We start from the raw sequence: 12,220 nt of genomic DNA, 5'->3' as shown, positions 1-12,220 counted from the left end.
AGTCCACTTTGCACAGTAGATAGTCTTAGACCAATGGCAAACACCTTCTGTATCAAGCACAGATTCCAAGATCCCCCAAACACTCCCTGCCCCGGATTCTGTCCATGTTTGCCCTTTGCACACAGCGAGTCACACACTGAAGCCAAAAGTTCCCTGATCAACAGAGGGAGGAAAAGAGAAAGTGAATGAATTTCTGTGTTGTACAGAGTTAAATCTACATTTATTCCAATATTCTGGGGTTACAGAAACGTTATCAAGAATCCTCTGTAATATCTGTTCACGGGGTAAACATGTGTGTGGATGGCCAGGCCCAAGGAGTGGTCAGATCTACCTGAGACTTTCATCTGGTCAGTCCCATCCCCCTGTCCATTGTTGGATGTCACTCAGGAGCCCAACTCTTGGCTCCCTGTGCATCTCCAGGATGGACTTTCACAGCCAACCTCTCGACCCGGGGGGCAGGAGGGCCTACCCTGAGAAGGCCTAAAATGCCCTCAGACAATGCCAACAGTGCCAGCTCTCATGCAAGCTGTCTGTGAGATCTGTCAGTCACCGGTGGCACCCTGGGAATGGTTTTGGTGTTGAATGATGCTCAAACCAGCCTGGTTCACCCAACTCCAAACACACATCCTGCTTTTGGAAGTTGGATGGGACAGAGAAGCTGCTCACTGGCCTGTCCATTTGTGAGGAGCAGTCAATCCCTTCTTACTAGAGAAGTCCAGTCCCCTTTCACACAGGGAGGTTCTTCTAACACAGCCCTTCTTGGGGTAGATGTGTGGAGATTCCTGCCTTGGGTGGGGACGCCCTCCAAGGACACTCCTCAAGGCTGACCAAAAGAAATCTCCCCACGACCATTGGTCTGGGTGAGTTCCATCAGATCTCTATGTAATAATTATTTCTTTTGGCTAGCTTTAATATAATTGTTTCAATAATTGCTTCAATACAGTGCACTATCCTATTTTATACTGTACAACTAGTAGTTTTAACATTCGTATTGTGTAGTAAATTATTTTGATTTAGATCCTTTGTAAGAATAAATGATTCATTTTATAGAAATATTCTCATTTGGCCAATCATTAAAACCTGTGGGACAAAAGTGGTTCAATCCCACTTCTGTAATTCTTTGAATTTAATTTGTTGACAAAATCTGAGGCAAAGATTGGATCCCTTATTCCTTGAGGCTCTTCAGTGGGACAATGGTTCCTTGATTCCATGAGGTTGCACTGTTTCCCAGCGTTCTTTGGTTCCATCAGGCCCTGCAGTGTGACAATGGTCCACTGATTCCATCATTTTCCCCGGTGTCACAATGGACCCTTGATTCCATGAGATTCCGCAATGTCCCGTTGGTTCCCTTTGGTTCCAAAAGGTTCTGGGATGTCACACTGGCCCCTTGATTCCCTGACAAAGTCCCGGGGTTCTTTTGATTCCATGAGGTTCCACAGTGTCCCATGTTCCCTTTGGTTCCAGGAGGCCCCAGTGTATTCCAATGGCCCCTGGATTCCAGGAGATTCCACAGTGTCCTGGAGTTCCCTTGTCTCCCTGACTTTTGGCAGTGTCCAGGGTTCCTTTGTTCCCAGGAGATTCCTTTGTTTCCATCAGGCCCTGTCACATCCCAGACTCCCTTTGGTTCCATGAGGTGCTGCAGGGTCACAATGTCCCCTTGATTCCAGGAGGTTCCGCCATGTCCCAGGATTCCTTTGGTTCCATGGGATTCCACAGTACCAAAACTCCCTGGTTCTTATCCTTCCAACATTTGTGGGCCCATTCTCTCCCTGCCTGGGATGGAGCCCCATTGTGTTTGTGCAGGAATGGATCCATGGCCATCCTGCCACTGCCCCAATTGAATGCTGCACAAACGTCACTGCAGGCCCGACCCTGGATGCAGGAACAGTCTGGGAACTCCAGGCCTGCTGACATTCAGCAGAGCCAGTCGGGGGCCCAAAGAGCACAAGGGATTGACTGCAACCCCTGCAGGTCTCTGGCATTGCTGGGGACAAAGGCAGGAACTGCCAGGAGCTCTGCAGAGCCCTGACAGTGCCACTGCAATCCCAAGCTGCATTGCCCGGGGCAACCCTCAGCACAGCCAAGGCCACAACCCTTCCTGAAAGGTGTCCCTTCTGGGCAGGGCCAGGGGGACAAACCCCTCCATCTGTCCCTGCACATGTTGGGTCCAATTCTCAGCCCCCACTTAGGGACAAAGTCAGGCTACATTGGGTGTTTAGCTTTGCATTTGCTTCACTCTTTTGTGCTTCCAACACACACACACCCCAGTGTGGGCAGAGTCTGGCCCCCCAAAGAACACAAGACCTGACTATTTGTGGCTCCGCTGCAGTGGCTGGAACTTGGGCCACAATCTGTGCCAGGAGCAGAGAGGTCCCTCCCCACAGAAACTTCTTGGCAATGGAGTTAATAGGAAAACAGGATGGGCTGTGGGGATCAGTGTCAGGGCATGGCCTGGGAAGTGTCTTGACCAGCCTCCTATTTACCATGACCAGCCTTTTCATCCCTTTTCTCTCTGTTTTCTCACACTTGTTCCTTCACAAACCACTGTGATCCCACCATTTCCCTTCCTTTGATTCTTCCCTAGAGATCCCATGACAAGTCTTGCACAGTCCCCAAATGTACTTTCTTTTGTGCCCATCATAAGACACCCCAAACAGAATCCCCCATCTTCAGCTGGCAAGTTCATCCTTGGAGGCTCTGCCATTGACCCACTTGCTTACAGTTTCATATAGATACCATGGAACTTTCTTGGAATTGATTTTTTTACTTTTTGGGTTTACAATGGCTTCTCCAAAAACATGGTAATTCATGTCCTAGCAACAGAAATTCTTTGGAGAAGGAGTTTGGGACTCAACGAATCACAGAATGGTTTGGCTGGAATGGACAAAAAAGCTCATGTGGTTGAAGTCCCTGGACATGGAGAGTGACATCTTCATTAATTGAGGCTGCTCAAAGTTCCTGACCTTGGACAAATCCAGGGATGGGACATCCACTTCTGTTGCAGTTCTTGTCAGCCCCATTGGTAAGTATTTCTTCATTTTATCCAATATAAAGCTCCCCTATTTCAGTTCAAAGCCATTGCCCCATGTTCTGCCACTACAGACCTTGGTAAAATGTATCCCTGTGACTATCTTAGACCGTGTTTTCATCTGCAGACACCTTGGAGAGTGCTCAGAGATGTCCCAGGAAGGGGTTTGGAGGTCTCAAACATATGACCACTCTACAGGGGCAAAGGAGTGGTGGGTTCAGTGGTGTGCAGACAGAGGACAGCAGAGAAGAACCCTGGGAGTGCTTGAAGAGTCGCTTCAGAGAGGGTGGATGCTTTTGTTGCAGCAGAAAAGAGCACTGGAAAGAAAGAATTAATGCCAAGTGCAGCTGGGGAGGTCCAGGCTGGCACAAGGAGAAAAGGATTTCCCTCCAAGGGCAGTGCTGTGCTGCAACACATCACCCAGGAGGAGTGTGGATGAGCCCAAGGCTTTGTGTGTGCAGGAAGAGCCAGGGAGGACGCAGAGATGTCAGTGCAGGAAGGTGCCAGCCAGGTGGGGCAGCCGGGGGGATGACGACAGCCTGCAGGGAAAGGGGCAGGGCATGGACACCGTAGGACAGCCTGGGCTGGAGAGGAGACAGGGAGGGGGAGAAGCTGAAAGGCCCTGACAGAGCCACCTTCTGCAGGCCTTTGGCCATGGCTGCTGTCTGTGCCCCTGATGCCAGGAGGAGGGGAGTGGCCCTTGCAGCCCTGGGGCCTCATGGCCTCCTTGTCCCTGCTCAGCAGCCTGGCAGGTGCCACCCCATGGTCCTGCCCTTGGCATTGCACATCCCACATCCCAGGGCCCCAGGAAGAGCCCTGAGGAATGAGGCAGGGACAGGATCTGCCTTCCCAGGGGATGGGGGTCAGGGTTTGACCCGTTGGATTAAGGAAACAAGTCAAGGTTTCTTCAGCACCAGAGCCACCTTTCCCTTGCTTGTCCATCCTTGTCATCACTGTCTGCAGTTTTCTGCTCTGACTGGAACCTGGGGACACGTTCTCAGTTGTGTCCCTCAGTGAGACTCATTAGCACTACAAGAAACTTCAATGTTTCAATCTCACTTTGACTTCTTGAAAAGTTGTTTGAACTTCCTCTCAGGGACTGAGTCTCATGTAAACAACATCAAACCCCCTGAGAGTCATGAAATGCCTGGGGCTGATGCTGTGCTGCTGAACTGGGCCGGGCTCCTGGCACACAGGGAGCTCCTGGCAAGCAAGAAGAGCTTCAAAGAGACAGCTCTGCTGGTGAGCAGCTCCTCTGCACAGCCCAGCAGGGCTGAGGGCACTGCCAGGCCAGCTCAGGGACACCAGCAGGGCACAGACAGAGCTTCAAGGGGCTCAGCACTGGCAGGATGGCTGAGAGTTCCCTGCAGGAGGAACCTTGGCAGGGCTGCACACGGTGAGTCTGTGGCTGCAGGGCAGTGCAGGGGCAGCTCCTGGAGGCATCTCCTAAAGCTGGCCCAGCCCCAGCTGATGGGATGGGGGAGCAGGGGCTGTTTTGGGGCACTTTGGAAGAGCTGTGGAGCCGGGGGTGCAGCCAGGGGTGCCCAGGGCTGTGGGGCAGAGCAGGGTCCTGCAGCCCATGGCTCTGTGCTGGGCAGGGACTCTGCTGCCTGCCAGGGGCAGCTCTCAGCCGGCCCGGGGAGCTGCTCCCAGGGCTGGGGCACAAGGGCTGTGGGCAAGGAGCAAACCTGGCAGCTGAGGCAGGATCTTTTCCATGTCTCGCTGTTGCAGGGTCAGACCTGCTCACAGCCCCACACCACTGCACCATATTGAATGGAGAATTTTTTGCAAAGCTCACAAAAGACAGGGGCTACAGGAAAGGAATTAGTGCTGAGGTGTGTTTCCTGCTCAGGCATTGTAGCACAGACATTGTTCTCTCAGGTCAGGAGGCTGCACTGAAATTCAAACTCTTTTACTCTCAGAGATGAATATTTCAGGCAGGATCAGAAATGAGCACAGGATCCTGGGCAGTGCTGAGCCTTCCCTTGGGGGTGGGCACTCTCCTGTCCCAGCCCTTGGTTTCTCTGCGGGAGGGCTCCTGTCCTGCTCTGTCCAGCACAGCTGCACCTCTGGGCTGGCACAGGGGACACTTCCCAGAGCTGCCCTTTCAAGCAGCACTGCCCTGCTCTCAGCACAGATCTTGGTGGGGTTTTTAAAGATCAATCTGTGTGTGAACTCCTCTTCAAGGCAGCAAGAGAGAAAGTGCAGGGCAGATGGGGAACAGTCTGAGAGGCACTGCAGCTCTCCTGGCTCTGCAATAAGCAAGGGAGAGCTCAGCCCTTCTGCCTGTCTTGGCTCAACACTCTTCAGATTTGTCATCAGAAAAATTTGCCTCTAAAAAAGCACTCCCAGGTGTTACGATAGTAACCAAAACCCCAGTCAAAATTATTTTAAGGATACACTGTTCCTCTCTCCTGCAGCCCAAATTGCTCCAAGACAGCAGCACAGGAATTGAACTTTTCCATCAAAGCTGGGTTCCATGTGACATCCCCTGTGATCATGAGAGCTGTCCCAAACCAGCTCCATGTCTGCACTGCAGCAGAGCAAAGCTGAGTCCTCGGCAGCACATGGGCAGAGCTCCTGTTCCTCACAGCACCCTGAGAGAGCACAAACCAGAGAAAAGAAATGCCTTGACTTGGAGGGGGGATTTCCCTGAAAACTGCACTGGCTTTGCTGAGAGGGGGCTGCCTTAATTGTTCCCTGTGCTTTCCTTTTCTGAACAGATCCTGTGCTATGGAACAGCAAATGCCCAACAGCAGCTCCATGGCCCAGTTCCTCCTCCTGGCATTGGCAGACAGGCGGGAGCTGCAGCTCCTGCACTTCTGGCTCTTCCTGGCCATCTCCCTGGCTGCCCTCCTGGCCAACGGCCTCATCCTCAGCGCCGTAGCCTGCGACCACCACCTGCACACCCCCATGGGCTTCTTCCTGCTCAACCTCTCCCTCACAGACCTGGGCTGCATCTGCACCACTGTCCCCAAAGCCATGCACAATTCCCTCTGGGACACCACAACCATCTCCTATACGGGATGTGCTGCACAGCTCTTTTTCTTTGTCTTCTTCATGTCAGCAGAGTTTTCCCTCCTCACCATCATGTGCTACGACCGCTACGTTGCCATCTGCAAACCCCTGCACTACGGGACCCTCCTGGGCAGCAGAGCTTGTGCCCACATGGCAGCAGCTGCCTGGGCCACTGGCTTTCTCAATGCTCTGCTGAACACAGCCAATATCTTTTCCCTGCCCCTGTGCCAAGGCAATGCCCTGGGCCAGTTCTTCTGTGAACTCCCACACATCCTCAAGCTCTCCTGCTCACACTCAGGCTACCACAGGGAAATTGGCTTTCTTGTGGTTACTGCCTGTTTAGCATTTGGTTGTTTCATTTTCATTGTTTTCTCCTATGTGCAGATCTTCAGGGCTGTGCTGAGGATCCCCTCTCAGCAGGGACGGCACAAAGCCTTTTCCACGTGCCTCCCTCACCTGGCTGTGGTCTCCCTGTTCCTCAGCACTGCCACATTTGCCCACCTGAAGTCCCCCTCCATCTCCTCCCCATCTCTGGACCTGGTGGTATCAGTTCTGTACTCGGTGGTTCCTCCAGCACTGAACCCCCTCATCTACAGCCTGAGGAACCAGGAGCTCAAGGATGCCCTGAGGAAACTCATGACTGGGTGTTTTTCAGAAGCAATAAACTCTCCTTCTTTTGCATGTTATGGACCTCATTAAGGACCAATCCTGTTATGTACTTCAGTAAAGGCCCACTATATCTTCTCTATTTTTTGCTCCTGGTAGAGGTGTTTTTTTTTGTGAGAATTTGTTCACACCAGAAAATCTTTATATATATAAATATATATATATATGTAAAGAGATATATAATTTTCAATTCAGTGTTTGCCTTTCTAGCCTGGTCCACAGGCTGTACAAATTGGCAATTGTACTCACTGTCTGCTTAAACCAAATAAAAACTCTGCATTGACTTGTTTGCCTGACATCTTTCCTCTCTGACTTCTCTGCAGCTGCAGGGTCAGGGCCTCTGTGCAGAGCTGGGCCAGAAAAGAGTCCCAGCAGAGCAGCACTGCCAGGTAGCAGCAGCCCTTCTCCTGCCTGGCCTCCTCTCCCTTCCCTTCCACACTGTCCTGCAGAGCCCTGTGTTGTTGGAGGCCTCAGTGCTCTGGCAGTCGGTGCCAGTCCTGCTGCAGGACTGTCCAGGGACTGCAGGCAGGGACAGCCACGGGCACTGCTGGCACAGAGCTGACCTCTGCAGCAGCACTGCCATCCTGCAGGGGCATCTCCCCAGGGCAGGGCCTCAAAGCTTCCATCTGCTTTCCACTTTGCTCTCCAGGATGTGCCCAACACAACGCCCTGCAGAGGAAAACAGCAGTGACCAGCACAAGGGGGGGAGTGCTCAGGGTGGGGGCACCCAGCAGTGCCCTGGCACAGCCAGCGCCGCTCCCAGCACTGGCCTCTCACCCCAGGCCGCTGGGCTTGTTCTTCCCTCCAAGGAGGGACAGCAAATGACCAGCTCAGGAGTCCATGTTTGCACTGCATGCACAAGACATGCCCATGTGTCACGGCTTGGGGCTAGGGGGGTGGAAGGCTTAGACAAAGTTGATGCAGAAGCCGTCTCGTTGAGCTACGAGGGGCAGAAAGGACCCCCTTGCTTTCCAAATTCCTTCTCAGAGAGGAGCCTGGGGGTGGCTGGATCCAGTCTCAGGCTCAGAGTTTGGTTTAAACTGAAGGAATTATAGAGGTGTGATTCAATCACATTGTCCTGCAGGTTTTAGTGATGGCAAATCAGAAATATTTCTATAAAATGAATTATTTATTATTACAAATGAACAGAAAATTGATCAGACAAGAGAACAGATGAAGGACCTCAATTAGAATTATTTCCTGCACAGTATAAAAGCCAAAAACTCCTAGCAGTGTGTGTAAGATTGGACAGTGCAGTCTATCAAAATCATTCTATTAAAGCAATTATCTCAAAGCCAGAAAAAAGAAACAATCTTGAAGCAGAGATTGAGGTAACTCACCCCACAACGACAGGGGGTAGTTCTCTCTCTTTCAGTGACCCTGAAGAGCTGACCATGAACCCCTGGGCAGTGACCATGAAGAGCTGTCCCTGCTTCATGGCAGAAGCTCCACACATTTCAAGGAAGTCTGGGGAAGAATCTGTCACAGGATAGTTGTGGCAGGAAAATGGACACATTTCGAACAATCCATATTTTAAGAAGCACTAGGCCTTGCTTGACATGACTTTGGAGGTTGCAAACTGTGTGAAAGCTCTGTGTTTATACTTACAAACTCTGTGAAACTACGCCATGTTTATATTTGTTAGCTATATGTTTGTAGTTATAGGTATGAGAAAATCCTGTGTTTATAGTTGAAAGTTTTGGGAAAACTGGAGATAAAGAGACACCTGCAAAATCTTGGAAAGTCCCTAAAGGTGGATTGATAGGAGGGACTTTGGGTGGCACATATGATGTCAGGCCACGTGGACAGAGCACCAGAACCAATGAACTGAAGGCATGAGACGCGTGCACAGACTGAGCTATCCAATCACCTTGTTGTAAGCATGTACCTGGAAAAAACTAAACTGTATAAAAGTTAACTCATTTAAATAATAAATTGAACATTGCCTGATCATATTGATCATCTGCATGTGTTCCGCAACTCCTGCCGGCCATAGAAAGTTCGACAGGGCTTTTATAGTTATCAGGGGTTTGACTGACAGACATATTTGCAGGCCAGGGAGCAGCTTCTCTGTCAAATCCTGCTTCAGAAAGCAGGATGTGTGTTTGAAGTTTCATGAAGCATTTTGGGTTTAGCATGATTCAACATTGAAAACAGCACCTTAACGCCAGCAGGAACTCACCACAGAGAGCTTGCATTGTTTGCATTCTCTGACCATTTTTTAGGTATTATCAGAGCAGAGCATCCTGCCAGGAACAGCCCCTTGGTTCCATGAGGTTGCAAAAACTGTCAGGGTTCATTTGGTTCCATGAGACCCTGCAGTGTCACAATGGACCCTTGGTTCCATGAGGTTCCACAGGGTCTATTGGATCCTTTGGTTCCATGAGGCCCCGCAGTGTCACAATGGCTCCTTGATTCCCTGATGTTCCAGAATATCCCAGGGTTCCCTTGGCTCCAAGAGGCTCCCCAGTGTCCCACCGGCCCCTGGATTCCAGGAGGCCCTGCAGTGTCCCAATGGCCACTCGGTTCCCTGAGCTCCTGTTGTGGTTGAGCTCAATTTCCCCATCCCCTGCTGTGCTCAGATGCCGTGAGAACTGCAGAGAAGCGAGCTGAGAACACGGCGGGCCCTGGTCCTCTTTGGTGCCCGGGGCTGCCCCGAGAGGGAGTCCCCGGCCCTGCCCCCGGAGCCGCCGCGCCGTCCCCTGAGCGCCGCTGAGGCGGCAGCGCTGGAGCGGGGCCGTGTCTGCCCGGAGCCGCCGCTGCCACGAGGCTGCCGCCGCTGCCGCTTTTGGCCTGCGCTGCCCCGCAGCCGCCCGGGACCGGCTTCCCAACACTGCCGGCGCCTGCGAGCGGAGCCGGCGCTCCTGCAGCGCCTCGGAGTCGCTGCTCCGCCGCCACAGCGGCTGCCGCCGGCGTCTGTGCCCGGAGCCGCCGCTCCCACGGGGCTGCCGCACTCACCGCCGGGGTTGCCGCTCGCGCAGCCGCCGCTCTGCCCCGGCTGCACCGGGACCCGGCACCGCCTCGGGCCTGCGCTGCCGCCTCAGCGGCCACAGGGACACAGGGATGGGGGACCTTTGCTCTGCCACTGATGGGCCTGGCTTTGTTCTGCTTGGCTCTGGGCTTTAGGAAAGTTGCTGTTCATTTTCATGCTCCACTGGAACACCTCCTGAATTCCAAAGGTTTCCTAATCCAGGGGGAGGGGTTTCTATGGCATTGGAGGTGCCGCCCCTCGGGACACATTGTCAATAAACCATCCAGCTGACTGGGATGGGTGTAAGAGCTGGGGAACACAGGATAATCAGTCATCCCCTGAAAACCTGGGAAAATTCTTTACCTGAATCATAACCCAAATGGAACAGTTTGGATAACATTCCCAAATAGTTTGGAAACTCCAGTCATTCCTGACACCAGGATGGAAATTCAGCAGATAACTAAAGCCAGTCCCCTTGTGAGCCCACACCCAGCGGGGCTGAGGGAGGCCCTGGCAGCTCCCCAGCACCTCCCTCTCAGTGGGACACCTCTGGCAGCCTCTCCCAGCTCGGGAACCCTCCAGTTTGCAACACTCCAAAGAGCGGCGCTGATGCCCAGGACAATTCTGATCCCCTCAACAAACACTCCTCCAGCTGGGACCCTTGTCTGGTGGCAAACACAAAGGGATTTGGGGGAGTGTTTCCCTGACAACAGGAGAATTTGGGAGAAGGATGTTTACACACTCAGATGCTGGTGTGTGCACACATCTCTGCCTGGGTGTGGGTGTGAATTGACTGGGGTGGGAATGTTGTTCTTGTGAATCTCTAATTCAGTCACTGTTAAAATTGTGGCAAATGCTATTGAATCACTCGATAACTGTTCAACTGGTCAATAATTAAATGCTACTAATCTCTTTTTCTCCCTTATCTTTGTGTCTAAATCCTTTGCACCTTGACCCTCTTGCATCCCAAGGCTCTGTGGAAATCATTCCCTTTGTTAAAGAAAATATATTTTTCGTGATGTCCACTTTAAAGTCTTCTTCCTTAGTTAAACTACAAAACAACTCCAATTAGTTGTTGACATCTTGAAGACAAATAAAGAAAGAAAACTAATTTGTTTTTCAGTGTTTTAATGGGTCCCACAGTGTGTTTGGAGCTGCATCAGCTGTCAGTCCAAGATGGGCCATGTCAGAACTGGTGAGGTTGGGGGCTGAGGAGCAAGGTTGATCATCCAGGGTCAGTGTGCATCTCCTGAGGAGACACTCAGCATCAAGATCACTTGGAGAACACCTCTATCACCTCTCCTCTGAACTAAAAAATATCCATCATTGAATTAAAAAAACCAAAGTACAAATATTGAATACTTGTTTTGAAATCGTCTCGAAGACAATTAAAGGAAGACAAAGAGATCCTGAGGGATTTCTGGTTTTAATGAGCCCCACGGTGTGTTTTCCTGACAACAAGGACAATTTTGGAGAGGGACCTTTCCACACCCAGCTCTTGATGTGTCCACACATCTCTGCCTGGGTGTGGATGTGAATTGACTGTGGGGTGAATGTTCTTGTCAATCTATAATTCAGTCACTGTTAAAATTGTAGCAAATGCTTTTGAATCTCTTGATAACTGTTCAAATGGTCAATAATTAAATGCTACTAATCTCTTTTGCCCCCTTATCTTTGTGTCCAAATCCTTTGCACTCTGACGCTCCTGCATCCCAAGGCTCTGTTTAAATCATTCCCTTTCATCAAAAATATATTTTTCATGACTTCCACTTTAAAATCTTCCTCCTCAGCTAAACTATAAAACAACTCTAATTAGTTGTTGATGTTGTGAAGACATAAGACAATTAAATTAAGTGAAAGAAAGTGTTTTTCTGTGTTTTAATGAGCCCCACAGTGTGTTTAGAGATGAGTCCATCATCCTCACGTACTGAGAGAAGATTGAAGCAGCTGCTGAAGAAGTCAGAAGCCAAACTGCAAGTGCCTTGAAGCATTGCTGGGCCCCACTGAGGGCAGGCACTGCCAAAGCCTCCCCAGGGACTCCTTGGAGCAGCTCCTTGGAGGCCAGGAGTGCAGGCAGACCAAGGCTCTGGGCAGGCCCCTGCAATGCTGAGCAAAGCCTGCCTTGGTTTTGTGGAGCACAAAGGCCAAGGCCTGAGCCCCAGGCCCTGGCCCAGCAGATCCTGTCCCTCCCGGCTGGCTCAGGGCTGTTTGGGGGCACTGGGATGGGAGGGGGAGGAACAACAAAGGCCCAAAACTGGGCAACCCCTGCCAGGCTGCTGAGGGAGGGGCGAGGCAGAACCCAAGGGCAGAACCTGCCAGGAAAGTGGCTTGTGGTGGCCTGAGTGGCAGAGGCAGCTGCCAGAGGCAAGGGGACAAAGGCCTGGGTGCCTTTGGGCCTTGCAGCCCTGCCAGAGCCCTTGGCCATCTCTCCTGCAGGCTGTCCTGCCCTGGCCCTGCTGCTGCTCTGGCCTTGCAGGCTGCACACACCCCTCCTGCTTTCCCACCCCCTCCCAGCAGCATTTCTAGACCCTCCCTGA

At 51.7% G+C, this 12,220-nt stretch overlaps 1 protein-coding gene across 1 annotated transcript; it reads left to right on the top strand.

Annotated features, from left to right (window-relative positions):
* The first annotated feature begins 5,711 nt into the window (after window positions 1–5,711).
* LOC135406333 (olfactory receptor 14J1-like) lies at window positions 5,712–6,745 on the top strand. Its single transcript, XM_064640743.1, has one exon. It carries the CDS (start codon window positions 5,762–5,764, stop codon window positions 6,743–6,745), a length of 984 nt encoding a protein of 327 aa, XP_064496813.1. The 5' UTR covers window positions 5,712–5,761.
* Window positions 6,746–12,220: the final 5,475 nt, after the last annotated feature.

Source organism: Pseudopipra pipra, chromosome W (assembly GCF_036250125.1).
Source record: "Pseudopipra pipra isolate bDixPip1 chromosome W, bDixPip1.hap1, whole genome shotgun sequence".
Lineage (NCBI taxonomy): Eukaryota > Metazoa > Chordata > Aves > Passeriformes > Pipridae > Pseudopipra > Pseudopipra pipra.
This window is presented reverse-complemented; position numbering and strand designations above follow the sequence as displayed.